The sequence below is a fragment of the Neospora caninum genome, chromosome VIIb, assembly GCF_000208865.1.
Source record: "Neospora caninum Liverpool complete genome, chromosome VIIb".
Classification (NCBI taxonomy): Eukaryota; Apicomplexa; class Conoidasida; order Eucoccidiorida; family Sarcocystidae; genus Neospora; species Neospora caninum.
In genome coordinates this window covers 2,185,891-2,200,314 of record NC_018394.1, presented here as the reverse complement: position 1 = coordinate 2,200,314, position 14,424 = coordinate 2,185,891, and the positions used below count along the sequence as shown (strand labels likewise).

The 14,424-nt window shown below is 53.8% G+C and overlaps 2 protein-coding genes across 2 annotated transcripts; both read right to left on the bottom strand.

Annotated features, from left to right (window-relative positions):
• Positions 1-233: 233 nt before the first annotated feature.
• NCLIV_026650 (conserved hypothetical protein) lies at positions 234-992 on the bottom strand (the record flags this gene model as incomplete). The annotated part of the gene is made up of 1 exon (XM_003882859.1): positions 234-992. One exon carries the CDS (start codon positions 990-992, stop codon positions 234-236), a length of 759 nt encoding a protein of 252 aa, XP_003882908.1.
• A 2,242-nt stretch (positions 993-3,234) lies between these two features.
• Positions 3,235-11,957, bottom strand: NCLIV_026640 (conserved hypothetical protein; the record flags this gene model as incomplete). The annotated part of the gene is made up of 16 exons (XM_003882858.1): positions 3,235-3,370; positions 3,640-3,735; positions 4,137-4,291; positions 4,859-4,972; positions 5,420-5,845; positions 6,060-6,230; positions 6,426-7,027; positions 7,303-7,739; positions 8,138-8,214; positions 8,606-8,723; positions 9,462-9,515; positions 9,850-9,883; positions 10,425-10,521; positions 11,045-11,135; positions 11,562-11,631; positions 11,930-11,957. 16 exons carry the CDS (start codon positions 11,955-11,957, stop codon positions 3,235-3,237), a joined length of 2,706 nt encoding a protein of 901 aa, XP_003882907.1.
• Between the last annotated feature and the right edge of the window lie 2,467 nt (positions 11,958-14,424).

The following is a 14,424-nucleotide window of genomic DNA, read 5'->3' as shown; positions in this document are numbered from 1 at the left end:
CTTACGAGAACCCCCCGGGCTGTCCTATACTGCCTCTCTGTATACCTGGGGAAATTCACTGTTTGCCCATATCGGTCCGCTGCCATCTGTGAACACCCCCTGCAATTTCCGTCGCCGGAGTGCATGCCTCTCCTTCACACACTTTGGTGCCTACGATTGCTGTTTCGCCAGATTGTCTGAACCCGTCGACAGATTCTTCTCGCATAGGGTTGCTCCGCTCCGTCGATGTGCGGTTACGGAAGCGATGGGCTGGAGCCTGTGTGTCGTTTCAAGTCTTCCATGAGACCATCGGTGATCGAATCGGCCACTTTGTATCGTCGACAGCAATGCAAGCAAAAGTCGGAAGGCCCCCACAGATTCTCCCTTGTAGACCGGGCTCGCCGTTTGTAGTAATACAGCAACTTCAAGTAGATCACCTCGTGCGCCGATAGCTCAGTCGGCACCACCATACTGTGCGAGACAACGTGGGACAAATGCCTCCCGTTGCTGTGTACAGTATTTGTGTCGGAACGTCCACCGTCCTCGTTCTCCAAGCCAGGCGTAGACACCAGGGAAGAGGGGGTCCACATCCCAGGAGTTGGACGGTCACGAACGCTTCGGTGTACGGCCGCACTAGGAAGTGTAGCGTGAGTCTTGACGTTTGTCAATTTGTGGTCCCAGCGGAGTCGAGGTTCTCTCGCTGCATCCACATGCTGACACACACCATCCTGACTGGCTTGTAGTGTGAAACGCGACTTTGAGCTACTCACGCCGCCATCGCGATTCAGATCGTCCAGCGGCACACGTAAAGACAACGATTCGAGGGCCTGTTGAAGGTCTGTTGCCCTCAGCTTGTCGTTTAACGAGCAAGTCGATTTCGGAGTATCCTCGCTCCCTGCAGTCGATCCCGATCGCTGGCTGAGGTCCGAAGAAAGCCTACTATCACCTAAAATGCTAAGGTCGTCGGGCGATCCCGCCTCTGGCTCCAAAGGTGACGCAGTGTCTCGCGCCATTTTGCAGTTCACGGTGTTTGCCGTGCACACGCGAGCGCGCCTCGAAATAAGAACTAAAACACGATTTCTGGTGACAGATATCGGGAGGAAAACCTAATTTCTGGGGGCTTGCCTATCGACAGCTCTAAAGACTGACAACGGCCTACACACGTGAACTCGCTGGACTGTCGCATCGCCAGTGTGTACGAGAAATGCTTGGAAAGAACAGACACGGCGTCTCCGGATGTGCGCTGCCGAAATCAATCGCCTCCCTGCAGGATCGACATGAAGACAAGAGACGCCATACATTTTGGAACCGACGTCACTCGACATCTACAGCAAAAAAAAACCTAGAAAGTGAAAAGTGACAAGTTTCACTAAGTCGACTGGACAACCCAATGAACCACCGCTGCAAATCGGAGCACATCGACAGCCTGAGAGACTGCGTCTCTAGAAGTCGCACATCCGCACCTCTCGCCGGTGGACGGAAGCTGCCGAAAGGAGCCCGCCTCAACCGAAGCGTGAGGTTCGAACCTTTCCGTCAGAAAACTGTGGCTGTCTTCCTTCATGGATGGATAAGGTTGAGAGAAGCCGAAATCAAGGTGGCACTACGCGGTTAACTGGACGAACGCAAGGGTAACGCTACACAGCGGCATCGCAGAAAAAAATCGGGGACCCTTGAAGTTTGTCGGTTTGTCATCGAACTGATGCGTTTGTCACTAAAAACACCACGGCAATGGGAGGGCTCCCGTGTATTGTAATTCCGTGTCTTAGGCCACCTTAGATCTCTGGCGTCCAGTGGGGGAGGGAATTCCATTCAGGTTTCTTGCTGTCCCCTCAATGCCACAGCACAGGACAGCGTCTTCAGGTGGAACGCTCGAACGTCTGCACCCTCTTACCAGCAGGCACATTTCTTAACTATTTTCGCATCTCGCCACAACGCAAAATTGAGCAGACGATCCCAAACAAGCACGAGGTCCACGTGACACTAGGCAAAGCCCGGCGATGTCGATCGCTTCTGTAGTTCCACACATTTTCCTTCCATGGAGAGTCTCGTGACACTGGGAAATACACAAAGTGTAACGAGGCAGTGTTGCCGTCACACCCCCCCAGCAAGTAACAGGGGAAGGCGAACAGCGAGCAATTCTCGCGTTCACTCTCACTGGCCCTACTGGCCTAGCACGTCAACCGCAACATCGCTTTAAAGTGCGCTCAAAAACAAACGCCAGAGGGACCACCTGACCACGTAGGCGGCAAATCGCTGACGGTATTTGGGACGCGAGAGCATGACGGAGAGACACAGACCTCCACCAGTTTTCAGTTTACGTCTCGCTGCATGCACTGGCTTGCAGTAAGGATCTAGAGCGAGAGGCGTTAGCGCAGCCACCCATTCTCGCACGTTCGAACTGTCACATTTCAGATGTGTATGTTCGTGACGAGGCGCCCGCGAAGAGCGAAAGAGAGAAGGGCACGTGTGATCAAGAATTTTGAGACATCGGGAACCTCAAAATGTTGTGGAGAGACGCGCTCTGGTGTCTCGACTGCAGGCGTTAGCGCACCTCTACCCACAAATCCGAGTATGCCTATATATTAGTATACATGTGTACACATTGTTGCGAATCAGTACATGTGATATATATATATATATATATATATATATATATATGCATATGTATATATACATACAGATATTTACCGTATGTGTGCGGACAAGTCCGATTGCACAAATAAATGCAAAATCAGGTTGCCGCTTCGTCTCCCAAGAAAGTGTTTTATGCTTCTTCCGTCCGTGCCACAGTTTGACAATTGGAGATGTGCAGGGCAAGAGAAACAATGCAGAATCGAAAAACAATTTTGAAATCTTTCGCCAAGGAGACAAAAACAAGCATTCGTTTGCGAGTGGGTCGACGAATCAGGTCCCCTTCAAATAGAACTCTACAAAGGAGAAGCGCGCGCGGCAAAAAAAGCAACCGAGACGTCGTCGTCCCTCTTTGTCTCTCTGTTCCTATTCCCCCGCTGTCTTTCATCTGCTCTTTTCTTTCCTTCCTCACGTTCTATTGCCTTCGCGTCAGAGATCACTTCTCGCCGAATAATCCTTCCTGCGCTTCCTTTCCCTCCTCCCGTTCCGTGCATCCAAAATTCCACCGCGCCTAATATACTGATATGCGAGTGTATGCCTTTACCCTTCTTCGTGTTCTCCGTTCTCTGGATATGCCGAAATACTTCCAGTTTCTTGTCTTTCTTCCCTGTGCTTCTGTTCGTGTCACGCTTCCAGTGCATTTTCCGCAACTTGCACATTCTCCTCGTCGTGGCCCCAGTCCTCAGATCCGGCGTCGCAGGCTAGTACGCACGAAGGTTTAACGGATCGAGAGCGACATCGATGATCTTCGTCATCTCCGCTAAGCACGGGTGGCGAGAAACAGGCAAAAGACAAAACACAGACAAATTGGAAGGACGAGGAGATTTGTGCGGATGGAGAACACCAGGAAAAACGGAGGCGCAGTGGTTTTTGCAGCACGAAACAGGAAATGCGTGCCCAAGAGGGGAAGGGAGGGACCGAAGAGAAACAGACAGTGGAAGACACGATAGGAGAAATCAGAGGACGGAAGCGCGAAGGCAAAAGGAAAGACCAGCTAGAGAGAAAACGCGTCCCGCCGAGTGTGCCTACGTGATGGTAAGAGTTTCGTTCTGGAGAGGCTTAATGGCTTTCGGCTTATACGCGGAGACCGCTGGAAGCAGCAGATTTTTGAGCGCGACCCGGCACCTGCAAACACCATTTGGACGGTTTGGACGGTTGCAGAGCACAGAATGTCAGGAAGGGGTGCCGGCAGAATGCAAACGAGAAAGAGAGGAGAGCGGCGAGGCAGAAAGGAAGGGGGGATGAGAGCAAGGAAGGAACGGCTGAACGAAACGACGGGACAGGGAGAGAAAGCAGAGTGGAGAAAACCGAGATGGAAACGCAACGAAGCGAACAGCAACAGGTACTACCAACATGAGCACAGAAAAAGAAGCGTAGAAGGAGATAGATCCTACTGGCGACGGAGAGAGAGGAGCCGGGGCGAGCGCAGTGTCGCGGGATGAGGCAGACAACCGAAAAAAACGGATGCAAACGAGAGAGTCGCGAGATCGAGAGGACTCGTTAAAGCGTTTCGGTTTGTTCCGTACTTTGGACATCCGTCAGGAAGGGTATGGCCGATTGCGACGATCGGGCTGTATGTACACTCCGGACACCGGAAGAACCGCTTCATCGCCTTCTTCTTTTCGATGTTGTGCCCCGCCTTGCTACATACAGGATTGATTTTGTCACAGTATTCGTTGCACTGCAGAGAGGAGAAAACAGGGGAGAGGAAAGTAACGGTACAAAGCACACAGGGGCGTAACCGCAGAGACGCATGCGATCGCGTTCGAGGTTCTCTACGAAACGTTGCTCTGGAGACGATATGCATGGAGACGAGAGAGCTAGTGACAAAAAGAAGATCGGGACGCGTCAAGGCGCCAGCACTGAAAGAGAACCGACTGAACACCATGTATTAATACTGCAAAAATGGCCAGGAGAGTCTGGGATCCTTCTTTGCAGGTGCGCAGGAGAAAGACGGGTGCGACGAATGGATGGCCGACAACAGCGAAGAACCGCACAGAGAGCAGAAAGAGGTGCAAAAGCGAAAGCAGGAGAAAAGGAAACGAGCGGAGATGCGCAACGAAAAGAAAGCAAGCAAGGCGCCCGCAGCGTGACCGAGGAGACAAGAAAAGGGGCGAGGAGACAAGACGCGGTGAGGAGGCGACAGACGACACAGTGCAGAGAGGCAGGGAGGAGAGAGCAGAGACGAAATACGAGCGCATGAGAGAGGGAAGGACAAGGAAGACCGAGAGAGAGAAGAGAAAAGTACCTGGTGACAGAAGAAGGCTTCAATTTGAATCTCTTTGATGCTTTGCTTGAACTCCTCGCGCGCGTCCTGCTTCTCCAGCAGTTTCAGCATGTGCTGCTCCTCTTCGAAGTCGGCCTAGAGAAACGCAAACATGAACAAAAACCCCATCTGAGCTTTCGTCACCTCCGCTCCCTACAAATGGACATGAGACACGGATGTATGTATATATATATATATATATATGCGTACATGTAACCTACAGTACAGTATCAGACCGTATGCGTCATCCCCTCGCTATATATATATATATATATATATATGTATATACTTTATTATAGGCCGCACACATATTAGGACACGAAACCCCGGATACCAGCGAGGTGGAAACTCCGAAGCGAGCACCGGCGTGTTAAGTTCATCTGTCTTTTCATTCCAAAAATGCCCTCGTGTGCAACGTTGCCGAAGAAGAGTTTGTTCCAGGCGCTGGGCAAAGACAAGCAGGGGAGAAGAAAATTCAAGAACCACCACTGATACCAGCGAAACAGATCGCCATTCGGTTTTCACCACACTGTCGCGTCTTACCTTGTCGACATGCTCCTGGATAGTAGACCTGACGCGCATGATCTCCTGCAGCATTTCCCGCTGTTCGTCCCGGCTTTCGAGTGTAACTCCACCCGCGCCTGAGGAGCGCGAGGACGCCAGCGCGCCCGACGCGGAGTTTCTTGCGTCTTCCCTTGCCTTCATTCGCATGCGTTTCTCGCTTTCTGTGCGGTCCTTCGCCATCTCTCGCTGCCGCTTTTTCTCTTCCTTCTGGCGCCGTTTGAAGATCTCCTTCACGTTCGCGACGTCGACCGCGAGGCGCCGATTCACCTCCTCGGCCCGCAGGCTTCGCGTGTCGGGCGACAGGCTGCTCGACGGCGAAGTCGACGAAGAGTTCTGCTCGTTCACCTTCGCCTGCAGCCGGAAATGCGCCGCTCGCCAGATGGTGAGGGCGAGCTCCGCAATCGTCTGCAGAAGCAAAGGATTGCATGCAGCAGTGGAGCGTCACGAGACAACGTGCGCGTCGACGAGGCGAGACGCAGAACGAGAGGAGAGAGAAAGGGAGAGAGCGAAAAGGCACATGGCTGCGTGAAAGCCAGAAGACCGGGACGACAGAAAGAGGAGGCCGAGGAGGAAATCGACGGCGCAGGTTTTTCTTCCCCTTTCTGTGTCCCTGTCGAACCTGGTCGGGATGGAGACAGAGCGGCGGCATGAGGTCGACGAGGCCCATCACTTGAAAATCCTGGCGCGTGTATGTCTTCATTTCCACGCGAACGGAAGTGAGCTCGTCGAACAGACTCCGATTTCCAGGGGTGTTCTGAAAGATGTCACGAAAGAGACCCGCGGTGGACGGCTGAAGCGTGCGAAACGAAAACACGCCAAAGACCTCGAGGGAAGCCATCGCGACACGAGACGGAGGAAAGCACTCGCAGATGGTCAAAAAACCCCGGCAAACGACAGCCCCCGGAACGAAGAAAACCCGAGACTATGCAGGCACCCCCCTTGTCGAGCCGAAAGCGCGCCTAACCGATGGATCGCCCGCGCTTACTTCGTCTTTTTTAATCTCGTAGAAGAGGCGCAAGTAGCGGCGTCTGACGAACTCGTTGGACAAGCCCGCGAGAGCTTTTTTCTGCTCGTCACTCAGTTGCTCCTGCAGCATTCCTCCAACCTCTCGGCCTTCCCTCGCGGGTTTCTTCAGCGTCTCTGAGTCGCCCTCAGCCTGCCGCGCGACGTTGGCTGCGTCTCGGATCGCACAGCCTCCATGTGCTTTCGTCGTCGCGCCGGGCACAGACGGAGCGCGTCCAGCTTCGCTCTGTGAGGCTGCATGCGCTTTGCCTTCATCCTGAGGACAGGCCGTCTCACCCGACGCCTCCGAGAGAGCCGGTTCCCGCTTCGCTTTGGCAACCAGTCGCGAGGCTGAGGAAGAGAGAGAAGAGGAAAGACATGCAGTGGACGAGGCGACAGAGGCAGGCTCTGACGGATGAGGTGGAGTCTGGGGGGTAGTTTTTCGAAGTCCCGAGAACGCCGCCGTGGGCTGAGACGGCTGACCGTTGGGCCTCGCGGCCGAACTCGCCAGAGGCTTCAGTGCGCTCGCGCCTCCCTGCGCAGCTTCCCGCTGTTGGCGGTCCAAAGCGACTTTGTGGTTGGCCTCTGCAGCAGAACAGATGCACGAGATGCACGCAGTTGAGATCCATTAGATGCATGCAGTTGAGAGTCAAGACTGGATACGGATACGCTTTGTGAGCGGGGTTCTTCGCGGTCACGTGCCGTGCTGACGTGTCTCCGTTGGAGGTTAATCGGTTCGCTGAACCGTCGAACCGGTAAGGTTCTGCTTGTGCCCTTGTGTGGGCAAACGCGAGAGTCTCGTCGCCGGATAGCTGGCGGCACTGGTGAGAGAGACGGTCTTTTCTCTAACACTAGCTTACTTCGTAGTGCCGGGTTGGCACGCAACAGCAACGCAATTCGCGCCTCCTGTTTTTCCTTCGTCTCTAAGGCTTCTCTCAGCTTCAACAGAGACGCGGAAGGCGCCTCTGCTGCGGCGCGCTGTCGCGGGGTCTCGCAAGACCCAGGCGCCTTTCTGTCCTTCTCGAGCCCCGGTGTAAAGACACCAGAACCGTGGAGAAGCCGCCGATGAGGCGCAACCACCGGCGCCGGGGTCGCCGTATTCCGGGCCGTTTCTGTAAGCGACTTTGTGGAATGCTGAGAAGCTGCGGAAGCGGAGGACGCTGAGGAAAAGGAGGCCGCCGAGGCCGCACACGACGATGGGACGGACGACGAGAGTTGTCGATTCTTCAAGCGAGCGTCTTGGGACTTGGCGGCGCGCGAGGAGACGTGGAAGCGGCAGAAATCCCCCATCGTGGGGCTGAGCGGAAACGGGAAGAGACAAAAAAGATACCATGTAAAAGAAGCGAAAAGGACGAGAGAACCTTCACGGGCATGACGGCGCCGCCTCACCTCTTGGGCTGTCTCGTGATGCTGACGGTTACCCAAAATGGCCCGTTTTCCGTGGCTGAAACGTCTTCTCGGAGACGGTCCATTTCGAAATCGACTCATGCTTTCGCTCGCCTCCCTTTGGCCGTCCCCCCCCACGCGTTTGGTGTGTCTCTTCAGCACCACCTGCTGCCGAGACGCCTGTCCACGGAGCGAAAACGCCTCGCCGTCTCTCCTCGAGAGGCTACAACCTTTTCGCGTTCCCATCAAACCACGAACTTGCCCTCTCTTTCTTGGCCAGTCCGGCGTCTCGACACCTTAGCAACTTACACGTAGACCATCATGCTGCACGGTGTCTGTTTCTTCGTCATTGCGCCACACCGCATGACGCCCTTGACTCCTCCGATCTGCGCCACGCACGAGAGAAATCGTCGAAACGCGACAAAGTCGGAAGAACCGAACGCGGTAGACGCAGCGTCCAGATAGATGAGGGAAAACGGGTTAGCACCGATCTCTGCCTAGACGGCTCGCTCATCTCGGCGAGAGGGAACGAGGGAGGGAGAAACAGAGCAAGGTGGCTGTCCGTACACCGCGTCCAGTCATTCCTCCGTCCACGACCCGCCGTGTTCCCTCTGACAGGGCGAAAAAAGACTGCGAGATAGCCAGAGCTAGATGCACACCCCACACATCTGAAGGCATGTCGCTGGGTAGGCATGCATATGCTGGGCGTGTGGATGCATGCGCTCTTGCCAGGCTTTCAGGACTTCTCGGCTCCTTTCCGTCGCGCTTGAGGCTCACCAGAAGAACGTTGTCAGCTTTGTCGACGGCGACGCAGCGACTGTCGTACTGAGGGTTCGGTTCAAGAAGGGTCGGGTTGAGCACCGCAAGGAGCATTCCTGTTTTTACATCTTCTCGTCTGAAAACACAAAATTCCGATGACAAGACGTTTTCGGAGTCCAAAACAAACGAACGCCGAAAAAAACATGCATGCTCGAATCTACTCACACAGAGACACACAAATGTGTCGAGGTGCACGTTTATCTCTATTTGTGTACGTGTGCGTATATATATATATATATTTATATGTATATATATATATATATATATATGTATAGGCGCGTGCGACCGCCAGTCAGTCAGCAGACGCCTGTAAAGATATTACTCACACCTTTGTCTCTCCCACGTTCCAGAACCATTCGTTTGCGAGAAACTAAAAACACAGAGAGCTGCACGCTGTGGATTCCCAGCAACTCGATTACAATCTACCAAGGCTGCGAAAAGCCACCTCTAGACGACAAAGGAAGTGCACAAGTCGACACTGAGGAAAAACGAAAGAGCCGAAAACGAAAACGAAGCGAAGGCGGCGAAAACGAGAGGAAGAGAGAGGGGAAAGGAGGAAAGAAGTCGCAGAGAAGAAGACGGAGGATATTTCGGTTTGCGCGTCGGACGAGCGAGAGATCGGCCGACAGCATAGGCGACAGGATCCATACGCCAAACACAAAACTCAGGAACGCGAGCGAAAAGAAAAAAGGGAGACGTGGAGAGGAGAGGAGACCGAAGCCAAGCCAGCTCCAGAGAAGACAAGAAGCCGAGAAACAGGAACACCGGGAAAGGAAAAAAAGTCGAGATGCAAGATCATGGTGCGGGGCCTCACTGGAGCGTTCGACAGAGAGCCTCGCCGCGGAGCAGGAGCTTGATTTTCGTCTCTCTGCAAATCGCAGGAAAGCAAGGAAAAACGGCGACAGAAGAAAAAGCATTTGAGAAAAGGGGCAAGAGGGAAGCGTCGAAAGCGCTCAGCAGAAACAGGTGGAAAAAGAGGGAGAAGAGACGCAAGAGGCAAGCGGACGAGAGAGGCTACACAGAAGGGAGACTTGAACCGCATGACAGAGAGGGTGCGGAGAGGCCAAGCCACGAGAAAAAACACAACCAAACTGTGAACCAGAAGTGGAAAATCAGGCGAGGAGACAGAGCGTCGTTGGAACGCAGCAGATGGGAACGAGGCGCAAAAGGTGAAAGGGAAACCGACGCTGATGAGAGCTCACTGCAAGTCCCAGAGGGTCCACGACCACAGGTGGCCTGAACGCAAGCGAAAAAAGGAGAAGAAACAAGCGACGAAAACCGGTGGAGAGAAAGAGGAGGAGACACAGAGGCAGAGCAATGCACGTGAGCGGGAACCCCCGGAAAACGTGTAACAGCGAGGCAGGAAAATCCCAAATAAGAGGAAAGCAGAGCACAACACTCAAGAAACACACAGGACCGACACCCCCCAGAAACGCGAAGTAGAAAAGGGACGGCAGAACAAGCCAAACCCTGGCACCGACGTAGTTACCGCCCGAGTGTACATACACCCGGACAGCCGGATTGACGTTTCTCGCGGTCGGACCTAAGGGAGAAAGCGTCTCACTTCGGCAACCCACATTCGAGGTGCCCACAAAGCTGAAAACGCGGAGCGAGGCAGCGGGAGAAGTGTCTTCGCAGCTTGCCTCTTTGGCGACAAATTTTCGGGCCAGGCAGATCGCGTTCGCCCCTCGAGGACTCTCTTTCCGCAAACGCCTCGGAGTAAACAGGCGGAAGGCCTTTTTTACTGTCCCTTTGCATGCACGCGAGAAATGCTCACTCTTTTCCGTCGATCTTTGCGCCCCAATGTCAGAGACGACGCCAAGGATCGCAACATCCGCGGCAGTCTTGGCGGCCACAAAAGCGTCGTGAGTCGCCTGGTCAGGGAAAGCATCGAAAAGAAGACAGCCGGAGAAGAGAATTGGTTAGAGACCCAGCGTCGGCTTTCCCAAAAAGGAAAAACACGCGCATAGCCTTCATTCGCCGAGGCTCCCACATACCAGCAACGAACATCGGAGGAACGGTAAACGCGCCTGCTCAAAAGGAAGCTTTCCGCAGCACGTCAATGCACCTAAGAGAGTGTAAGCATCTCCCCAGACCTGCATGTGCAACTGTGAGTGTGAATACGGTGATCGAGACATAGAAATGTGTCGACAGACAGAACCGCAGGGTTTTAGAGAGATATAGAAAGATATGGCAAGATACAGAGAAGTGCAGCCAGAGGCACATACACGCAAATACAGACGTATTGGCATGAAGGGAGGTAGCCAAAGAGAGGCCGGTGCATGTAGATCTAGATCCGCGTTTCCGACGGCAGTTTGACTCGGCTGCCTTCTGCCTCCTTTTATAGAAATACGTTGCTTGCCCCTTCAAGACTTTCAAGGAAAAAGAGAGACTGACATAGCGGCTTAGCGAAGAAAGCGAGACAAACTGTGTCTCGGCAGAGGTCTTCAAAATGCCGCGAGCTTCCACCAAGGGCAGGCGCCACTCTCTGCAGCAAGACACCCCACACAGAAAAGGTCTGCGAATACACCTGAAGATGCCGCCGGGCAGGCAACAGTTTCACTGCATGCACCCATCTGCATGCATGGACACAAATCAGCAGGTGGCCGCCGTGGCATGGGGCCTCCATTTAGTCCTTTACAGGCACGGACCACTATACACATATCGGCGTGTCTACATGCACAGAAAGATCTATCGATCTGCTTTTTTTGATGTGCCCAAATGCTGGAATATACCTATCGTTCTGCATCTACCTAACTGTATACATATTTGTATCTGTGATGATATAGGCTGAAAGATGTCTGTGTATACATATGCATGTGTATATCTATGGATGCATATGTATATATATGCGAATGTATGCGTTTGCATGCGTGTAGACATGGAACTCTGTTTGTGTGTGTTTATGACTGACCTGAGAGTGAGGGGAGTTCCAAAGAAGCGAAGCGTGCCATCCTCCTGGACGAAGACGTCGCCACGAGCCCCTGAAGAAACTCAGCTTTTTGAGGTCGTGAAATTTTTGAGACCAGCGAAGGACAAACGGGACGCGAGGCGAGAAAACAAAGTAATCCCCCTCAAATGCGACAGCGAGGGCGCGAGAAATCCCACGCAAGTAGGGCAAGGAGACACCCTCCGTCTGAGGAAGGTATGTTTAATTGGAGATGAAAGAGAATGCAGATGTGCATAGGTTTCGCGGGATGCGGCGCGGAGGCAAAAGATGGGGAGACGCCCGAGGAGAGAGAAGAAACGCGAGACACACGACTATCGAGAAGTGTCCCTTACCTGCAGATGCAGAGGCGGGAGGCGTCATCTCCCGTGCGTTTCCTGTCCCCCCGCTCGCTCGTCTCGGTGAGGCCTCTCAGGATTCTGAGAAGAGACGAGCAAGACAGGGGCTCTTCGAGGTGGGTGCGGAGGCGCGCATGTCTCTCCAGTCGATCTTCTGTGAAGTTCTTTGAAGATTTTCCTCCACGTCTTCTCTTCTAATTTCCTCTTACCCAGAGAGATCGAATGAATGGTGACACCACTGATGCTCACGCTGTTTTCTCCGTCAAATGCACAAAGAAGCAGCGCCGGAGGCAACACGTTCGCTGCGAGATTCAAACCCACACTCGCACTACGACTAACTCCTCTAAGTTGCCTGCCTGTACAAACAAGAAAATGCGCTCAGGCACATCTGCGTGGATATCCATATGCCCATGCATTTCTGTCTCTATCTGTCCAAACCTATCTATATCTGCCAAGCTGCTTTCTATCCACTTACATCTCTTTGTGTATAGGGACAACCAGCCACATGCATAAACATGTGAACGGGAAGGGACGGAAAGGGCGAGACCAGGGGAGAAACGTTCTCTACTGCGGCTGTACTTAACGTTCTCGGAGGAGGAAAAGAAACCAGAAAAGAAAAGAGGAGTTGCCGGGGGAAGAGGAAGGCGCACACCCCGCGGATGAGCGAGCGACGGGAGATCGAGCCGCTGTTCGCGGGTGGGTACGTGGCAGAAGCGAGAGAATCAGCGGTGGAGAAGAAGCGACGCGAGAGAAACGGAGGACGGAAAAGGGAGAGAAAACCCGTCGCAAGATGCGAACGGCGACGCGCTCACGAGACACCGCGGCGCGGCGAGAACAATCGGCGACGCCTGGACGGGAAAAAGACGGCCTGGCGCGCGAGAAGGCGACACCACACGGCAGAGCGGAAGGAAAACAGAAGAGGAAGAAACAAGGAAAAGACGAAAGACACCTGCGGGAAAAAACAGAAGCTGGACCTAACGGCGTTTACAAGACACTGAGAAAAGAAATGGGAAGAACGCCTACAGCTGGAAGCTGTGCCAGCGCATGCGACCACAAACACGCACACCGGGCAACCACTTTTTTGAGTGGCCACGCTTGTGAGATCGGGAAAAAGTGAGAGAAAAGGGAAGGAAAAAGATAAGACGAACGGGAGGGAAAACGCGGAGGCGCGGCCACCTTCCAGAGAACGGTGGGAAAAGCAAGAATCTCGTTGTGCAGAGGAAGCCCGAAATTGAGCTTGGCACCGGAGAACCGTGGGGGGTGCCACGGACAGCATATGGAGGGTGGGCGCTCGACGCGGCCGAAAAGAAGGATCCGTCTGCAAGGACGAAACAACGAAAAAAGCACATTCTCGATAGAAGAGCAGAGGGAGGAATCAACTCTTTGGAAAGAACGAAACCGATTCTCGCCCCTTCTTTTAGCAATACGGGGATGTGGCTAGATTGTTTCTGGGGGTCTGTGTGTGTCGCCTTCTCCCCGGATGCAGACAGAACACGCTGCAGTGTATGTACATTCGCTGCACATACACGGAAGGCCTGCCATGTCCTGGGGAAACCACGTCCCCGTCTTTACCACATTCACCGCAAGACAACGGACAAGAAGGGATTTCTGTCTTTGTTCCGCCGCTTCTCTCGTTTGCCGCGGACAGCGCTGTCTCGCGACGAGAGTGGCCGACGGGAGGCGACACCGGGTCTTTCCCGGCGTGATTTTTACGCGATCTAGGAATGGAGCTCTACTCTTTTCTATTCCGCGTGCATTTCTTTTCTGAGTGTCGCCGAAGATAATGCTGCTTCTTGTAAGATGGGACCTGCCGTTGTAACTGAATGGCAGTGACCGCTCCCTGCTCGTCTGCATAGGTCAGTTCTCTCCGCCTCGTCTCGCACTCGCCATGGTGTATCTCTTCTCCTGGTGATTCCCCTGCTCTCTTAACGACAGCTGTACCTACACCACGCATCCTGGATGCTGCGTCGCCGCCACATTTTCTCTGGGGGCCGAACACTGCATGCAGATGGCCACATGTCCTATAGAAACACAGTCGTGTGGCTCCACTGCGGTAATGTGTGGAGCCTCCCCCTGCTTTCAAGTGTGGGTCCGCATCAACGTAGGCTGTACGTACACCTGAAGTTCGGGTGTCTGTACACTTGATTTCTTGACGGACGAAGTAGCTTTGCCGTATGGATCGAGTCCGTGCACCCAGGAGTGCGCAAGGCTTGATGTGTTTCGTGTCGTTGCTGGCCGTGCAAGTTCCTTCCCTGCCTTCCCGCACTTGGTGCGTTTCCCTATTTCTCCTCTTTCGCTCGTTTGGAAAAATGGCTGGTGGTTCCACCGGCCTCTTGTTCGACGCTATCACTCGCGTCTAGTTGGTCGCCGTTTGCGTTCCAGATCTGCGGGTCAGATCCTTCTCTGTTTCCCCGTCCCTTTCTCTCTGGCCTCATCCTCGCGCGCCTTTTCCCGCTCCATCCCTCCCCCTCCTCGTCGTTCTTTTTGTGTCC